This window comes from Bactrocera tryoni, chromosome 2, assembly GCF_016617805.1.
Source record: "Bactrocera tryoni isolate S06 chromosome 2, CSIRO_BtryS06_freeze2, whole genome shotgun sequence".
Taxonomy (NCBI): domain Eukaryota; kingdom Metazoa; phylum Arthropoda; class Insecta; order Diptera; family Tephritidae; genus Bactrocera; species Bactrocera tryoni.
This window is the reverse complement of record NC_052500.1, coordinates 81,210,137-81,226,903: the sequence shown is the minus strand read 5'-3', so window position 1 is coordinate 81,226,903 and position 16,767 is coordinate 81,210,137. Positions and strand designations below refer to the sequence as shown.

Below are 16,767 nucleotides of genomic sequence, written 5' to 3'. Positions count from 1 at the left end.
AAAAAAAGTTTAAGACAATTTTTTTTTGTGACGCAATCTCTCAACCAACCCCAATCCTCCTAACTCCATGAAGTATATGAAAAATAAAAAATCGAAATTCAAAGAATCAACTTCACAGTACTTTTTATTACAATCTCGATTTTTCTAAATTATTCATTTATTTTTAACAGCAAATGACTGATCACCCCTTGGTGTAAAATTTTTGGAGACGACACTGGGCAAACACAGATACTACAGTTTAAGTTGTGCGAATTCAGCTAATCAACAATAACTAAATTAAATGTAATGACAATACTTTAAACGTTACATCGTCATACTACTCGTTAGATAAGGATTTTTTCATTTTTTGTTTCGTAACAGAAAGGTTGTCATTTAATTATTATTTCAAATACAAAGCAAGACTTCGCTCTGAAATTTACTGAGGTCAACAAGTTATAGGCTAACTTTAAATATACATATGCACATTTATTATATTTAATCAATACATTTTTTTAGTTAGAACAGATATTGAATAATGCTAGTTTCGAAAAACAATATTTCTACGGTCTTCTAAGCCGCTCAAATATTTTATTCACAAAATTTATTTGAAACAATCTCTTCCCAAAATTAGCCTTACTAAGCTCATTATTTTTGTATGCACTCCATGCCGCCATCATCTCTTTCATATCTTTATCCTTCTCCTTTTCGGCAGCTGAGAGTGTTTTCACATATTTTTCGAATTCGTCTACCAGGTCGCGTACGTATTCGTTTAAACGTTTATCCAGCTCTTCATCGCCTTTCAAAAAGCCATGTTTTTTTAAAGCATCCCATATTACCTGCTTTTCCGGTGTAATTGGTACGTACTCAAAATGACGATATCTGTGGAAACGATCAATGATGTTTCCTGTATCGTTTATAAACAAGAAAAACGTATTCGTACCAAGCTGGTCGGCAGGCAGAACCTTATTTAATGCTTCGTTAGAGTCTGTCACATACTTTCTAAGTAGACTTAATTCCTTCTGCATGGCTTCACTATCAATACTATACATAGAAGGATCAGCGAGCGCATCTTTTGCTATTTGATTGGTTCGTTGTAGCTCAAAGTTTGTAATATTTATTAAGTCCTTGCGGAGCGCCTCATCAAAGCTGTTGAGACCGCCTGGCACAGCATTTTTGCCTACTGATGGAGTTATCGTTGTTATTCCAGGTAAAATGGAATCCACTGAATCGGAGGAAGATGGTCTCGGTAAGCATGAAATGAGCTGAAACAAAACATGGAATATTTATTTTAATTTAATAACAACAACATTTTCTGTTTATTTTGCAAACCTGTATTAGCAAAAGTAAGACGATTACAAGATAGGAAGTGCGTTTAAACATTTTCACTTTTTGCGTTTTATTGAAAGCGATCTCTCAAGTTTCACTGCACACTGATTGCTTAGCAAGCTCACGCAAAGTATTTATATGCGAAATCGAGGCACGACTTAAGGGGTTAGGGGTAGCCAGAGGCACGAAAAAAAGAGAATTTTCAGTATTTTTTTTGCTATGTATTAAATCGTGTTATTTTACAAAAGTAGTAATATGGCATTATTATAGGATGTGTTGACTTGAAGTCACGAAACTTTTCAAAAAAAATTTAATTTCCAAAGTTATAGTTGTTTGTGTTGACCCTGTTCCAAAAAAGGTACTTGCGGTGACAACCATAAGTCCTTGGAGATTCATCTAAAATCAATCGGATAAAAAAAATTAGTTTTATAAATAGATAATCCCGGGCCTGATCGAAGGATTTTATTTATTTTTCAAAATTAACAAAAAGGCGGCCTCAGGAAATTTTTTTCTAAATTTTTGCGAAAAAACCAACAGTTAATTGGTCTTAAAAATTGAAATTTTTGAAAAAAAAATCCTCCGATCAGCCACGAGTTTATTATGTATTATAAAGCTGTATAAATTTTATTAAAATCTACTAAGGGGTTTTCAGGTTACAGTTGTCACCAGTTCAAAAAACATAGCTTTGAGAAAAACGCGTTCAAAGTTTCACGCCAGCGCTTTGAAGTGTCCGAGCTCTCTTTGTTATTTTTCAAATAACTCAAAAACCAATTATCGGATCAACGTGAAATTTACAGAGAATATTTTTAAGATATTACAATTAACGAAAATGCAAAAAAAAATATTTTTTTTGGAAATTCTAACTACCCCTATAACCCCTTAAAAGTCCTTAAAACAAAACAACATATTTTTGCATACACTACCACGAAAATAAGAGAAGTTCAAGGCCTTCAATGGTACATTGCATTTCAGCCAAATTTTATACATGAATAACTGTGTACTTATGTATAATCGTATATAAGTATGAAAACCTTGTTAATATTCTTATCACTTACGTTTACTTCAAACTAAAACAGAAATTTTGAATCTATATAAGAGCACTAAGGTGTGCATTATTTCACAAGATGATTTGTTTTCTTAAAACACCTTCCAAGCTCCAGGTTTTGCGGTAAAAAGACCATTCAAGCTAAATAAGCTGTAAAACTTGAAAACCGTTAAAGTACTTTTTTATAGAGCGGGAAGTTTTATACCAGAATACAATTTGTTAAGGTTACAAAATTAAATGCTATATACACATATGGGAAAAAATAGGACTTAAACATTTTTTATATTGAAAATGAAGACCTTCTTAACATTTGATCCCTTTTCAGCGAAAAAACTGAAACTTTGTGGGCAGTTTGCAAAAAAATCGACTTGTGAAATAAGGTACATCCTAATGTACATATTTACACCAAATTGAATAAGGTCTTAAAAGATGAACCCAATCATTAGCGAAAAAGAATAAACTCAATTATCAAAGTAATTAAAACAAAACTATAATATGTTGTAGGCAAACGTATATTGAAAGTAATAAATATGAAAATAAAATTTAATGAAGTACTATCTCTTTTCTTAAAACAGCAATAAATCATAATCATAAAGATCAAAAGATGTCTGCTAATCGAATTGTTTCGAAGTGTGCTCTTCTTTTTATACTCTCGCAACAAAGTTGCTAAGAAGAGTATTATAGTTTTGTTCACATAATGGTTGTTTGTAAGTCCTAAAACTAAAAGAGTCAGATATATGGTAGAGTTGAAATCCGGATGTCTGCCTGTCCGTCCGTCCGTCTGTCCATCCGTGCAAGCTGTAACTTGAGTAAAAATTGAGATATCATGATGCAACTTGGTACACGTATTTCTTGGCTCCATAAGAAGGTTAAGTTCGAAGATGGCAAAAATCGGCCCACTGCCACGCCCACAAAATGGCGAAAACCGAAAACTTATAAAGTGTCATAACTTAGCCATAAATAAAGATATTAAATTGAAATTTGGCACAAGGGATCGCATTGGTGAGGGGCATATTTGGACGTATTTTTTTTGGAAAAGAGGGCGTGGCCCCGCCCCTACTAAGTTTTTTGTACATATCTCCGAAACTACAAAAGCTAGGTCAACCAAACTCCATAGAATAATTTCCTTCAGGCATTTCCATATACTCGTACAGTTCAAAAATGGAGGAAATCGGATATAACCACGCCCACTAGGGTGGGTCGATTCCGGACTTTTTTCGATTCGGGATTTCTAATAGTGCGGAAAAGTTGCCTTAGTATTTCCTGATTCCAATGCAACTTTTTGTTTTGAGATCGGATTGCATCTTCAACCCCAACTCCGGCCTTGAAATTTCGGAAATTCGCCTAAAATCGTGAAATTGTCTACCTAGCGCCTGAAATACGCATCTCATGGCAAAATGTATAAAACAGTTATTTGTCACGTCATTTGCTACCGAAATGATATATGTATGTGATCATGGCCGTAGGACGAACCGTTCCCGAGATACGAGCGAAAAGGCGGCGCGCCACAGCGCAAGGTGAAAATTGTTGCAGCTCTCAGCTAACCTGTATTGGTCACCCAGAACCCACCGCCTGGAGGTGGCTGCTCTTCGGGTTCCTCCCAAGCCCAACCCAACCAACCAACCATGTGTCAGGCTTGTTTTAGTCTGAATCTGTGTCAAATTTATTGATAAAATCAGATTTTGTACTAAACTTTGGCACTTGTTGCATAGATTTCAGTGTAGAGCGTGTAAAACGATCACGAGATTAGGGGACCAATAACTTTAGAAGATGCCTCTGTCACCAGTTTGACGGTTCTCTCGACTGCCACGGTGTGAGAGGGAATTCACTAAGTTTCCATACCTCTGCAGTGTCTTCCGACAGCCCTTTTATTAGTTCTTCGTTAGAAACTGAACAAAAAAGAACTGGTGGAACAGTCAAGGTAATAGTCTTCCAGTTAATCATATCGTAATATGTAATTAGTAGCTTTGAAATTCAGCTTTGGCACTTTATTACATCTAACCCTTCCATTTACAGTGTCAGACTCTGCTTCTCTGGCTGCCAGAAGACGGTCAAGGGCCAACTTTCTGACTTCTATCCGTTCGTCAGTCATCATACTAAGGAGAATGTTTTCTGGAAGAGCAAAGAAAGCATTCTGTTGAATGGATGAATCGAGAACCTTGCGCAGTTTAGCAGGTAAGTATCTCGACCTTTGAATTGCAGCATAGAGATGTCGCGAGCCATCTTTGATTGAACTGTTGAATCGTATTGAGAACCACAAAAGTGAGTAAACCGTAAGTATGTACTTGACCAAAATCTTTATTTCCTTTGTTGATTTGTCAGTAGAAATGTATAATCTCAGAATTCTATTTGCACAGGTGAGCCAGCGAGATTTACACATGTTACCTGGATGCATCGACGCTAAATCTGAGGAACATTGACCGGAAATAACAGGTTCTGATATTTTATCGAGATAAGCTTGGTCTGTGCTAAGTTGGGTCGGATTAATAACCTCAGAAGGTAATTGGCAGGATGGAAAACTTTCAAATTTGACAACAGGCAACTTCTCACAATCAGAGAGCAGTTTACCTATGTATGTCGCCAGAGAATGTATTTGGACTCTTTGAGACACCATCTATGTGTTCGAAAAGAGCACGAAATGGAAGTTCGTTGAAATGTAGAAGACAAACAACCCACTGTAATGGCCTACCTATTCTTTCTTTTAGTTTCCGAATGATTCCACCTTTCCAACCTGTGTTCGTGTTGGTGCCATCAGCACCGACAACTTCTAGATGTTCCACATCAACTGAATTGTCTTGTAAATGTTGCCATATAGCTTGCGTCTCATCCTCAGCTGACCCGGAAGGAGATGTGACGTGGCCAAAGTAATGACAACCAGGTTCCGCTATAAGAGAAATATGTTCCTCTTTGACAGTGTCGCGGTAGTACTTTTCACCTTCGCTGACTTGTGTAAGTGTATTGTTCTTGCGGCCGTCAAAATACAGCCCATATACAGAGTCAACACTTTTTTTTCCCGACTAATCTTGCATTTGTCAGTGACAAAGCTAGCCTGATGCTCTGTTATCAAACCTGCTTTTTTGGCAACCCTAAAAGCAGATGAAACAATCAAGGCCGCTGCTCTGTCACTTACTCCAAATCTTTGGGCAGCTAAAGCAGTGTGTTCTAATACTAGTGTGTTTTGTTTGGTTTTAGAGGATGGAAGAGAAAATTCATCATCAGCATCGTTTTTGGAAGAATCCATGTGCGACGCACCTACATTGTTGTCGTCTGTATGAGAGTCTGGCTGATCTGAATGGTCACGTGTTCTAGCTGATACTTTTCTGGTAAGTGTTGATGTTGAATGACGTTTTGAAAGCTTTTCTTTACGTTCATTTTTCTATGTCATCTTTTTTGTTTCAGGTAGATCAACACTTCTGGTTTTCTGGTCCAAGAGAAATGGTTGTTCATTGATAGGAACTTTCCTTTCCTTTGGACAAGTGCAAGAAGAAAAATAAATGCATTTAGAAGCAGGGATGTCAAATAATTTTCCGGCAGATGAGATAAAGTCGTCTCTTTTAGAGCTCAAACCTATTGGGTTCCTTAAAAACATTTGTTTAAGAGTCAGAAATTTCTTATGGTATGTAGTGAGCATTTGTACAACTCTGGTGTGTGAAACTATAGGAATAGATGACTTTTTGAAAGTATTTTCAACCTTTTTTGCAACTATTTTTGCAACGTCTTTACTCCTAGGTTCATAGTTGTCGCCTTGAAGTCGCCCTATGCGAAATCTTTCAAACTGATAACACAAAAGAACATCCTGGTAAGTAGGTAACTGGGACTCAGAGAGATTAAACGGATATATGCCAAACACAGGACATTTCTGTCTAAATTTAAATTTAGATACAGACATTTTGAGTTCTGTATTCTGTTGAGAGAATATAAGTGATAGCACTCAGCGAAATCAACGACAAGAGTGAAGGAACTCGATGAAAAAATATTTATGTGGAGACCTATCCGAACGTCTCCTTTGGCGTAGGTGAATGAATGTGAGTGATAGCACTCGAAAAAAGTCCGGAATCGACCCACCCTAACGCCCACCTCCCATCCATGTTGAAAACCACTAAAAGTGCGTTAACCGACTAACAAAAAACGTCAGAAACACTAAATTTTACGGAAGAAATGGCAGAAGGAAGCTGCACTCAGGCTTTTTTTAAAAATTGAAAATGCTCGTGGCGTCGCCCACTTATGGACCAAAAACCATATCTCAGGAACTACTAGACCGATTTCAATGAAATTCGGTATATAATATTTTCTTAAAACCCTGATGACATGTACGGAATATGGGTGAAATCGGTTAACAACCACGCCTTCTTCCAATATAACGCTATTTTGAATTCCATCTGATGCCTTCTCTGTATAATATATACATTAGGAACCAATGATGATAGCAGAATAACTTTACACAAATACGGTACTTGAAAAATATGTAAATGACGGATAATGAAATCTTGATTATCACTTTATCATGCGAGAGTATAAAATGTTCGGTGACACCCGAACTTGGCCCTTCCTTACTTGTTTCTTTTCATTTTCATTGAAAAAGTCATTTCGTATTTCTAATCAACCTTCAACTTATTTTTTATATTAATACTCACAAATAAATTAACAAATATGTATGTACAATTTTGTTCGACAACTTTTTTCATTACCTCGCTAGAGACATTATTCCATCAGTGGAAATCGAATTTTCGAAATCCGTAAACTTCACAAATTTCATTGGTGACCCAGCTGCCCCTAACAGCTGACACGAAAGATAACGAGACAAATTCCATAGATTCCTATTGACACAAAGCCTTTCGAAGGCGCACAGAAAAGCTGAAGCACCTCACGAGATCGTTAGGGATATATTTAGCAAGAAATATTGGGAATGGCAAAGCTGTCGACGTGATGAGTGCTGCATTGTTTCACTAAGGACACTTCCTGTGCTCGAAACACTTTTCATAAGCACTTTTTGGGATGGCCTTCAGCTCCTTGAATTTTTTTTATATTTTGTCGATCGACAGAAAACGGGTTCTATCACATGGAGCCAAATCAGGTGAATACGATGGTTGATCAATGGTATTCATTGCGTTTTTGGCTTCAAATTCAGTCACAATCGTAGCTCGATGCGATGGTGCATTGTCATTGTGTAAAATCCACGAATTGTTCTTCAATAATTCCGGCCGTTTTCGACGGATGTTCTCACGCAAACGCCTCAGTACGCCCAACAAAAACACCTTATTGAATGTCTGTACCTACGGAACAAATTCATAATGTACGAATCCAGGAATATCGAAAAAACAAATAGCGTGTATTTGATTTTTGAACAGCTTTGGCGTGCTTTTTTGGTTTCGGCTCGTGTTTCCCCTCCATTCCAATCAGTGCCGGATTAAACTAGCGCGGATTGTCGAGCTCTCTTGCCATCTCTCTAACACTTGCCTGACGAATTTCAAGCACCATACATATCCTTCACTCTTTTAAAATTTTCATCAGTTGGAAAAGTCGAAGGTCATTCAGAGCGATGACATGTCTTCTGATAGACAGTACGCGCTAAGATTTGGCAGTATTTATTTGTTACAGTTCATAAATTTCAACACGATACCATTGCACAAGTATTACAGACAATTTAATTTACCATAAACAAAAATACATTTTTCTTAAACATTTTCACATCTTGTGATCTATTAAAAAGGCTCCTCAAGTTTCGATGTACACTAAGAGCGAAGAAAGCTTACGCAAAGTATTTATATGCAAAATGGGGACTCGACTTGAGTGACTTTGAGTAAAAAAGAAATCTTTAAATGTTTATTTTCATATGTAGCTGTACATAAAATAAAAGGAGTTCCATATCGTTGCACTTTAGTCACACTTTCAAAAATGAATAAGTGTTATCTCGTATATTTGTATATGTATACGAGTATATGTATGTATATCGTCACCTGAAATGCAAAATAGCGTAACAACATTTTCGGAAATTTAGAGTGGCATAAATGAAACACGAAATAAAATGGAACCTGAGTGAAAACGAATTTTAATATTGGTTAAAACTTGTTTATATCTGAGGACAGAACCTGAAAATGTTGGACATATGTAATATTATGAATGCAATTTGAAGTAGTGAATCATAGTCAATAAGACACTCAATTTCGAGTTTTTTGATGATACGTTATTTTGCATTTTAGGTGACTTATAAATAAAGTACTCAAATAATTGACTTTTTTACTAGCGGGTGATGTTAATCCAGTACGTCCGTCGAGTCGACATTTTCGCTTGAGACCGACTAATAAGTCAAAGTGACTCAAGAAGTCAGCCCGAATGATTGGTTTCGTGACGTCGGCAATGATAAATTTCCACAAAAACTCACGGCGAAGACCTAGATTGAGAGACAATAACCGTTTTCCGTATGTTTGGAAGATGGATCCGTTTGCTGCTTGTAGCGTATGACCAACTGTTTCTGTTGCATCTTTCGACAAGTCTTTTGGAAAAACCGATAAATCGGAATATGTGTCCACCAGATATAGGGTACCAGAGGTACGATCTCTAATGTAAAGACAGTGAGAATTTTGCAAAAAATCACTACTCGTCATCAGCGACTCTCTAGAGCGTTTCCCGAAAATGTGCAGCCTGGTTTGCACCGAATAGCGTTTTTACCTTATTTCGAGTGGTAGCAACAAAACCCGTTAGAGCTCAGCCTACGTTGTTTGGACTAGCTACGTGACTTCGGTTTGTTATGCTGTCGTGTGTTTGACCTGGATTCCCCTTTTGTTAATAACGGCTGATAGTGCTGCTAACTGTTTGGTTAAGACTGACATTTGTTGTGCGAAGTCTGCACCATTAGTGTTGTTAGTATTTTTGGAGACTGATGAAACGTGCATGCCTTGTATGATCTCGTGAAATCTGTCTGCACTAGCCCCTAAATTTTCCAGCGTCGTATTTGTTTGCAATGCTAACATGGCGCGAGTATCCTTCGGTAAAGTTGACAACCATTTAGCCTTAAGCCAATCTCCTCACCTTCGAGAAGTTGTTGTAGCTTCCCTTCTTTCGACTTAGAAAAATGACTAATGAGTGCCATTTTGAAAGCAGAGAAAGGTGCTGATGTTTGAGGATCAACGATGATGTCTTCCACTTCTGCCGCATGTCCGGTGTCGAGGATGGAACTCTCTTACCACTCCCAGAATCCTAAACTGTGCTTCGATTTGGGCGATCCATAGCGATGGCTTGTCAGGATTAAACTGTATAGGTCGAATGAAGTTAGATGTTGACTGTAGAGGTTTCTTGTCTTCGGAATTGTCTTCCGATAGTGACTGCTTTATGTTGCTCATCTTTGTACCGAGTTGCTACTGGAGTGATGTGACAGGTTTAGCCGCGTGGCATGATATAGTTGACGATTGTGGCTCACCAATGTTGAGGTTATGGTACGCACATCCGAATAACGTGTTCCCAATGTAGCAGTTAGTCCATAAATCACGTCGACTTTTGACTGGTACGCCGAGCATAGGACGTCGGGTATGTTGTGAGCGTCTCCAATGTGATTTTAACGTCGGTATATTGCATGAATTTCGGTCGTCGGGGTCACCAATGTGGCGGTTAAGCTGTTAATAAGTAAAACACTATTTAACGAGTTACTTAATTTAATTATCTTTATTTTCTTACAAGTAAATCCGACTTACAATTATATTTTGAGCATGAATATAAATGTTTTCTGTTAACCGCAGTAGAACACGTGTGGTCTCGTCCGATGATCAAAAGGAATAGGACGAATTAGAGAAGCTAATATTAGCTGAACAATATTGTAACGGGATTAAATATTTTAGTTTGCTGAATATAGTGTTACCAGATGAAAGTAGTTAAGTAGCTACAATATAGAAATAGTTAAGAATTTAGAGAAATGCTAATCGCTACATGTACATACCTGCACGTTTAATATGTACTTGCTTAGAAGTAGCACTGTCGTCAGAAGATATATTGGGTTTTGTTCTAATGTATAATTACCTTCATTATTAGCGGCCACTATAGGTTTCTTTTGCTTTAAAGTCTGTTAAAGGAAGTTGCCTTTTTGTTTCTCCATTTGTTTAGATAATTCTTGATAACCAGCAACAAAAGATTTAAGTTTGGAATTTTAACACACGCTCCATGTCGGGATCATGAGCAACAATATGTTATCCCACACTTGTAACGAATTTCAAGCTCTCACAGATTATATCAGCCGTTGAAGCCTGAGCTTCACCTTCGTCTTCGTCGATTTCAACATCTTTATTCTCATTGATTGTCATAATTTCAATTCAGTCGTCATCACCAATAGGACCTTCTTGCATTAATTCATCGATGTCAAACCCATCGCCATGTATATTATTTGATAAACCTTTAACCTCAGAACAAATTTCTGATCTTTGCACCACTGAAATCGTACTTTGAACGAAAGCTGGTAAAATGTTTTTCCAACAAGGTTGATTGCCGCAACTGTTGGTTGGCAAAAGAAACATGTGTAATGCAATCCAAAATATTAAAATTTTTCCATGCTTCCACAACATTCCAATTGTTTTCATCCACTGAATCTAAAATATATCTTAACGTTTGCTTGATGTAGTAAAGTTTAAATGTTGCTACTTGTATAATACTCTGATCGAGTAGCTGAATCAGAGAAGTGGTATAAGGCGACAAAACAAACGGTTGATCATTCGGATGTACATACCAGCACTGGGTGGCTAGGTGCATTATCAACAAGCAATAGTATTTTTAATTCTAACCGTGCGATTCTGTACTGCGATACAGTTTAAAGTCTCTAAATTTGGGGTTTTAAGTTAGAGACAATTTTTGAGACTTGAGACGACTTTTCTATTCTGTAAGTGACAGTCACAAAATCTATTATGTCGATAATACATAAATATTAAATTTTCTATAGCATAGTCAAAAAACATAATTACCAATAAAAATAAAAATATGTGTTCACTTTGATTGATTTATTTTTAACCTTTTTGTGTTTGAGTTGATTACAATCGACAATCGATTAATTTCTATGATGATCTCTATTCAGTATATTCAAAATGGCAGACAAGAGTTCATTTTAGTTTTGTGACCTGCTAGCTATCAGGTCTCAAATTTAAGGTAACATTTTGAGACTAACGCTAGAGACTGTTTAGTGAATAGTAACTAGTCACAAATTGAGACTTTACCTCAAAATGTCTCAAATAGAGACTAGAGACTGGTTACAGAATCCCGCTGTAAGCCTTCTTGTGTCATATATTTCTGGACTTCAGGAACAAAACAATTATTAAACGCATCTTTATACAGATTAGCCGTTATGCAGGCCTCTCTATTCGCCATAAAAAGAACTGGAATTTTTTTAATGTTCTTACCTTTTAATGCTCTTGGCATAAGAGATTTGTAGATTAAGAGTGGCTCCAACATTTTATAGCCAGATGCATTAAATATTTGATCTGAAGTATATCTTCCCTCTTGAATTATTTTGGCTAGTTCATCCGTATCGTTTTTTAGTTTTTAATAATTTTCCGATCGGTAGAAATATTTTTCTCTGTAAATATCCAATCCATAACACCATATATGATTTCAATTTTTTCCAAAGTAGAATTTCGACTACAAGAAGTTGTTTTTTAACTAAGTGCTGACCCAGAAGTTACTGATTGTCGAATGGAACTCCCATGTCTTTTAATGCTTCTTATTGTCGCTTCGTTTAAACCAAATATTAAAGAGGTTGTTTTTTAACGGAGGAAACCCATTTAACCCCTTAAAATACGGGAATTTCGCTTGATACTTTTTTTTAGTTTTCAAAGTACATGTATTTTTAATAGCACATCCTTAGTGTAGATTCTGTCTAATCAAAATTATAAAGAAAATACTAAATTTTCTGTTTCGATAACGAGAGTAAGGAATTGATGTAACGAGTTTCAATGGGGTTGCTATGGCCACGCCCAGCTGCACTCAAAAAAGCCAATAAAAAAAATAACATAACAAACATCTATGGACACGTATTGACAGAAAGCTTTCCGAAGGAACACGACCTGAGGCACCTCACTCGTTACCACCTCGTTAGGGTTATATTTTGCATGAATATTGGGTACAAAGCTGTCGACGTGATGAGCATATTTTCACTGTGGACAACAAGGGCAAATGAAACAATACTTTATATCACTATTTGATCTTTCAAAATAAGTGTTTGTTTCCATATTCACCCCCTCATTTTAGTTAACTATTTTTTAAACCTTCGACGGAGGGAATAATCACTAGGAGTACCATCCGTCTAATTTATTTGTTCCATCGATCTGTCGTAGGACAAGCTGAACGAGACAGTGCATGGGCTTGGTGAAAGAGCATGTCATGAAACTTAAATAGCATTCCAGTTGAGGCAAAGATTGTTAAGACTATTTTATTGTTTGTGACGCGATCGCTCAGCAAATCCCATTCCTCCTAACGCCATGAAGTGCATGAAAAATAAAAAATCTAATCTCATAAAATCACCTTCACAGTACTTTTAATTACAATCTCGATTTTTCTAAATTATTAATTTATTTTTAACAACAAATGACTGATCACCCCTTGGTGTAAAATTTTTTGAGACGACACTGGGCAAACACAGATACTACAGTTTATGTTGTGCGAATTCAGCTAATCAACAATAATTAAATTAAATGTAATGACAATACTTTAAACGCTATATCGTCATACTACTCGTCAGATAAGAATTTTTCATTTTTTGTTTCGTAAAAGCAAGGTTGTCATTTAATTATTATTTCAAATACAAAGCAAGACTTCGCTCTGAAATTTACAGAGGTCAACAAGTCATAGGCTAACTTTTAATATACATATGCACATTTATTATATTTAATCAATACATTTTTTTAGTTAGAACAGATATTGAATAATGCTAGTTTCGAAAAACAATATTTCTACGGTCTTCTAAGCCGCTCAAATATTTTATTCACAAAATTTATTTGAAACAATCTCTTCCCAAAATTAGCCTTACTAAGCTCATTATTTTTGTATGCACTCCATGCCGCCATCATCTCTTTCATATCTTTATCCTTCTCCTTTTCGGCAGCTGAGAGTGTTTTCACATATTTTTCGAAGTCGTCTACCAAGTCGGGGAAGTATTCGTTTAAACGTTTATCCAGCTCTTCATCGCCTTTCAAAAAGCCATGTTTTTTTAAAGCATCCCATATTACCTGCTTTTCCGGTATAATTGGTACGTACTCAAAATGACGATATCTGTGGAAACGATCAATGATGTTTCCTGTATCGTTTATAAACAAGAAAAACGTATTCGTACCAAGCTGGTCGGCAGGCAGAACCTTATTTAATGCTTCGTTAGAGTCTGTCACATACTTTCTAAGTAGACTTAATTCCTTCTGCATGGCTTCACTATCAATACTATACATAGAAGGATCAGCGAGCGTATCTTTTGCTATTTGATTGGTTCGTTGTAGCTCAAAGTTTGAAATATTTATTAAGACTCTTCGGAGCGCCCCCTCAAAGCTGTTAAGATCGCTTGGTACTGCATTTTTGCCTACTGATGGAGTTATCGTTGTTGTTCCAGGTAAAATGGAATCCACTGCATCGGAGGAAGATGGTCTCGGTAAGCATGAAATGAGCTGAAACAAAACATGGAATATTTAATTTAATTTAATAACAACAACATTTTCTGTTAATTTTGCAAACCTGTATTAGCAAGAGTAAGACGATTACAAGATATGAAGTGCGTTTAAACATTTTCCCTTTTTGCGTTTTATTGAAAGCGATCTCTCAAGTTCCGCTGCACACTGAATGCTTAGCAAGCATGCACAAGGTATTTATATGCGAAATCGAGGCACGACCTAAAAGTCTTTGATTAGCAAACAAAACTACATATTTTTGCATACACTTCCACGAAAATAAGAGAAGTTCAAAGTCTTTAACAGTACATTGGATTTGAGCCAAAATTTTATACATGAATAACTGCGTACTTATATATACTCGCCTAAAAGTATGAGAACCTTGCTTATGTTCTTATCACTTCCGTTTACTTAGAATTAAAGCAACAATTTTGAATCTATATAAGAGCACTAGGGTGTGCATTATTTCACAAGATGATTTGTTTTCTAAAAACACCTCCCAAAGTTTGCAAAATTCAATGTTACACACATGGGAAAAAATATGAATTAGACATTTATTTTCTATATTAAAAAGGAAGACCTTGTTAACATTGGATCCCTTTTCAGCGCAAAAACTGAAACTTCGGGGCAGTTTGCTAAAAAATCGACTTTTCAAATAAGGTACACCCTAATGTACATATTTACACCAAATTTAATAAGGTTATAGAAGATGTACCTTTCATTAGCGAAAAAGAACAAACCCGATTATCAAAGCAATTAAAACAAAACTATAATACTTTGTAGCAATAGGTTGCAAGACTATATTGTAAATATTTAATATGAAAATAAAGTTTAATGGAGCACTATCTCTTTTCTTAGAACAGCAATTTCATTGAAAAAGTCGTTTCGTATTTCTAATCAAATTTCAACTTATTTTTTATATTTATACTCACAAATAAATTAACAAATATGTACCATTTTGTTCGACCACTTTTTGCTATTTCCCCGCTAGAGACATTATTCCATCAAAGTAAATCGAAATTTGGAAATTTCCAGAACGGAAGCGATCGAACTATTGTGCTGCACGAACTGACACTGCATCGTCTCCGTAAATTTCACTAGTTTCATTGGTGGCCCAGCTGTCCCTAACAGCTAACACGAAAGGCAACGAGACAAATTCCATAGATTCCTATTGACACAAAGCCTTTCGAAGGCGCACAGAAAAGCTGAAGCACCTCACGAGATCGTTAGGGATATACTTTGCATGAAATATTGGGTATAATAAAGCTGTCGACGTGATGAGTGCTGCATTGTTTCACTAAGGACAAACGTAATGATTTTTCCTGTGCTCGAAACACTTTTTGGGATGGCCTTCAACTCCTTGAATTTTTTTTATATTTTGTCGATCGACAGGAAACGGGTTCTATCACATGGAGCCAAATCAGGTGAATACGATGGTTGATCGATAGTATTCATTGCGTTTTTGGCGTTAAATTCAATCACATCGTGTAAAATCCGGGAAGTGTTTTTCAACAATTCCGGCCATTATAGACGAATGCTCTTACGCAAATACCTCAATACGCCCAACAAAAACTGCTAACCTGCACCTCCGGAACAAATTTATAATATACGAATCCACGAATATCGAATAAACAAATAACATTACTTTGATTTTTGAGCGGCTTTGGCGTAGTTTTTCCGCTCCATTCCGATAATTGTTGAATGGTTTGCATGTCAAACTCATGAACTCATGTCTCATCAGCAGTTGTAATGTTTTTCATGAATGTGGGATCGGAATTCGCACGATCAAGCATGTCCAAAAAGTCCTGTTTATCATACTCAAAACATCCCCCAAATCATTCCAACGGACTCGCGGGGAATGTCGAGGTCTTTGGTCTTTGAAGGATTTGTACGACTCGTAGGCTTGGGTTTTTGATGAAATTGAATAACTGTAACTCCTACTGAGATGCACCGACTTAGCTGTTGCTGTTGTTGTAAATAAACTGCTAGATACAAGTAGTTCGCGCTCATATTTGGCAATATTTTCTTGTTACAGTTCATAAATTTTAACACGATAACATTGTATAAGTATCACAGACAATTTAATTTACCATAAACAAATATACATTTTAGGCATATTTTGCAAACCTGTACTAGCAACAGCAAGGTGAATGCAAGGCACGAAATTATCTTAAACATTTTCACTTCTTCCGATCTATTAAATGATTCTTCAAGTTTCGATACACACTAAAAGCGACATCGAAAAGCTATTAAGACTTTTTGAGAAACCAAATAAAACCAATCAAAGTATATATATATATTAAAAATCAACTGAACCTAATCTCATAGAACATCAGTTATGACCGTAATATTATCGGTTAACGAAATCAAATTGTACTAAAGTATTTTCAATTTGTGTTTACTTTTACATCTATTATATGACTATAAGATCTAGAAACGTTATAAGCTGTTAAATTTTTTTTTTTTTTTGCTAGAAAATCGTCTCAGAAATTTTTGTGATTACTTGACTTAGTATTGTTTGAACACACGTCAAAGAAGGACACCAAAGAAAATACACCATAAGCATATTATACGTTCTCTTTGAGAAAGAAACAAGTGCAAGCCTGACGGATGGTATTCGAATAGAATGGTCTTCATACTGTAAGCATAGCTGTCTTCGATACGTCATTTCTCTGTTCGCTTCTGCACTCTTATCAAAAAATTTACATGTAAATCATCATTATCGAGTTGAATTCGCATAAGAAAGTACGCGGATACCTAAATTGAATAATTTTGTATATAGAATCTTTTAAA

General features: G+C 36.0%; 2 protein-coding genes and 1 long non-coding RNA gene across 4 annotated transcripts; all 3 read right to left on the bottom strand.

The window, feature by feature from the left end:
• Window positions 1-97: 97 nt before the first annotated feature.
• LOC120769480 lies at window positions 98-1,398 on the bottom strand. The gene is made up of 2 exons (XM_040096504.1): window positions 1,309-1,398; window positions 98-1,241 (listed from the first exon to the last, which is right to left on the bottom strand). The coding sequence occupies exons 1-2, from the start codon at window positions 1,357-1,359 to the stop codon at window positions 540-542; spliced, it is 753 nt and encodes a 250-aa protein (XP_039952438.1). The 5' UTR covers window positions 1,360-1,398; the 3' UTR covers window positions 98-539.
• Window positions 1,399-8,549: 7,151 nt separating this feature from the next.
• Window positions 8,550-11,009, bottom strand: LOC120768534. 2 transcript variants are annotated; one of them, XR_005704770.1, is made up of 3 exons: window positions 10,281-11,009; window positions 10,039-10,223; window positions 8,550-9,960 (listed from the first exon to the last, which is right to left on the bottom strand). It is a non-coding gene; the product is annotated as an uncharacterized LOC120768534 (long non-coding RNA). The 2 variants fall into 2 exon arrangements; XR_005704771.1 differs by having other exon boundaries at window positions 10,361-11,009.
• A 2,245-nt stretch (window positions 11,010-13,254) lies between these two features.
• On the bottom strand, window positions 13,255-14,156 carry LOC120769566. Its single transcript, XM_040096621.1, has 2 exons — window positions 14,042-14,156; window positions 13,255-13,974 (listed from the first exon to the last, which is right to left on the bottom strand). The coding sequence occupies exons 1-2, from the start codon at window positions 14,090-14,092 to the stop codon at window positions 13,273-13,275; spliced, it is 753 nt and encodes a 250-aa protein (XP_039952555.1). The 5' UTR covers window positions 14,093-14,156; the 3' UTR covers window positions 13,255-13,272.
• Between the last annotated feature and the right edge of the window lie 2,611 nt (window positions 14,157-16,767).

Bases quoted from the DNA above. Each gene is read 5' to 3' on its own strand.
- LOC120769480 (XM_040096504.1), bottom strand. From the start codon at position 1,359: ATGTTTAAACGCACTTCCTATCTTGTAATCGTCTTACTTTTGCTAATA. The intron at 1,242-1,308 runs GTTTGCAAAATA...GTTTTGTTTCAG, and splicing joins TCTTACTTTTGCTAATACAG to CTCATTTCATGCTTACCGAG.
- LOC120769566 (XM_040096621.1), bottom strand. From the start codon at position 14,092: ATGTTTAAACGCACTTCATATCTTGTAATCGTCTTACTCTTGCTAATA. The intron at 13,975-14,041 runs GTTTGCAAAATT...GTTTTGTTTCAG, and splicing joins TCTTACTCTTGCTAATACAG to CTCATTTCATGCTTACCGAG.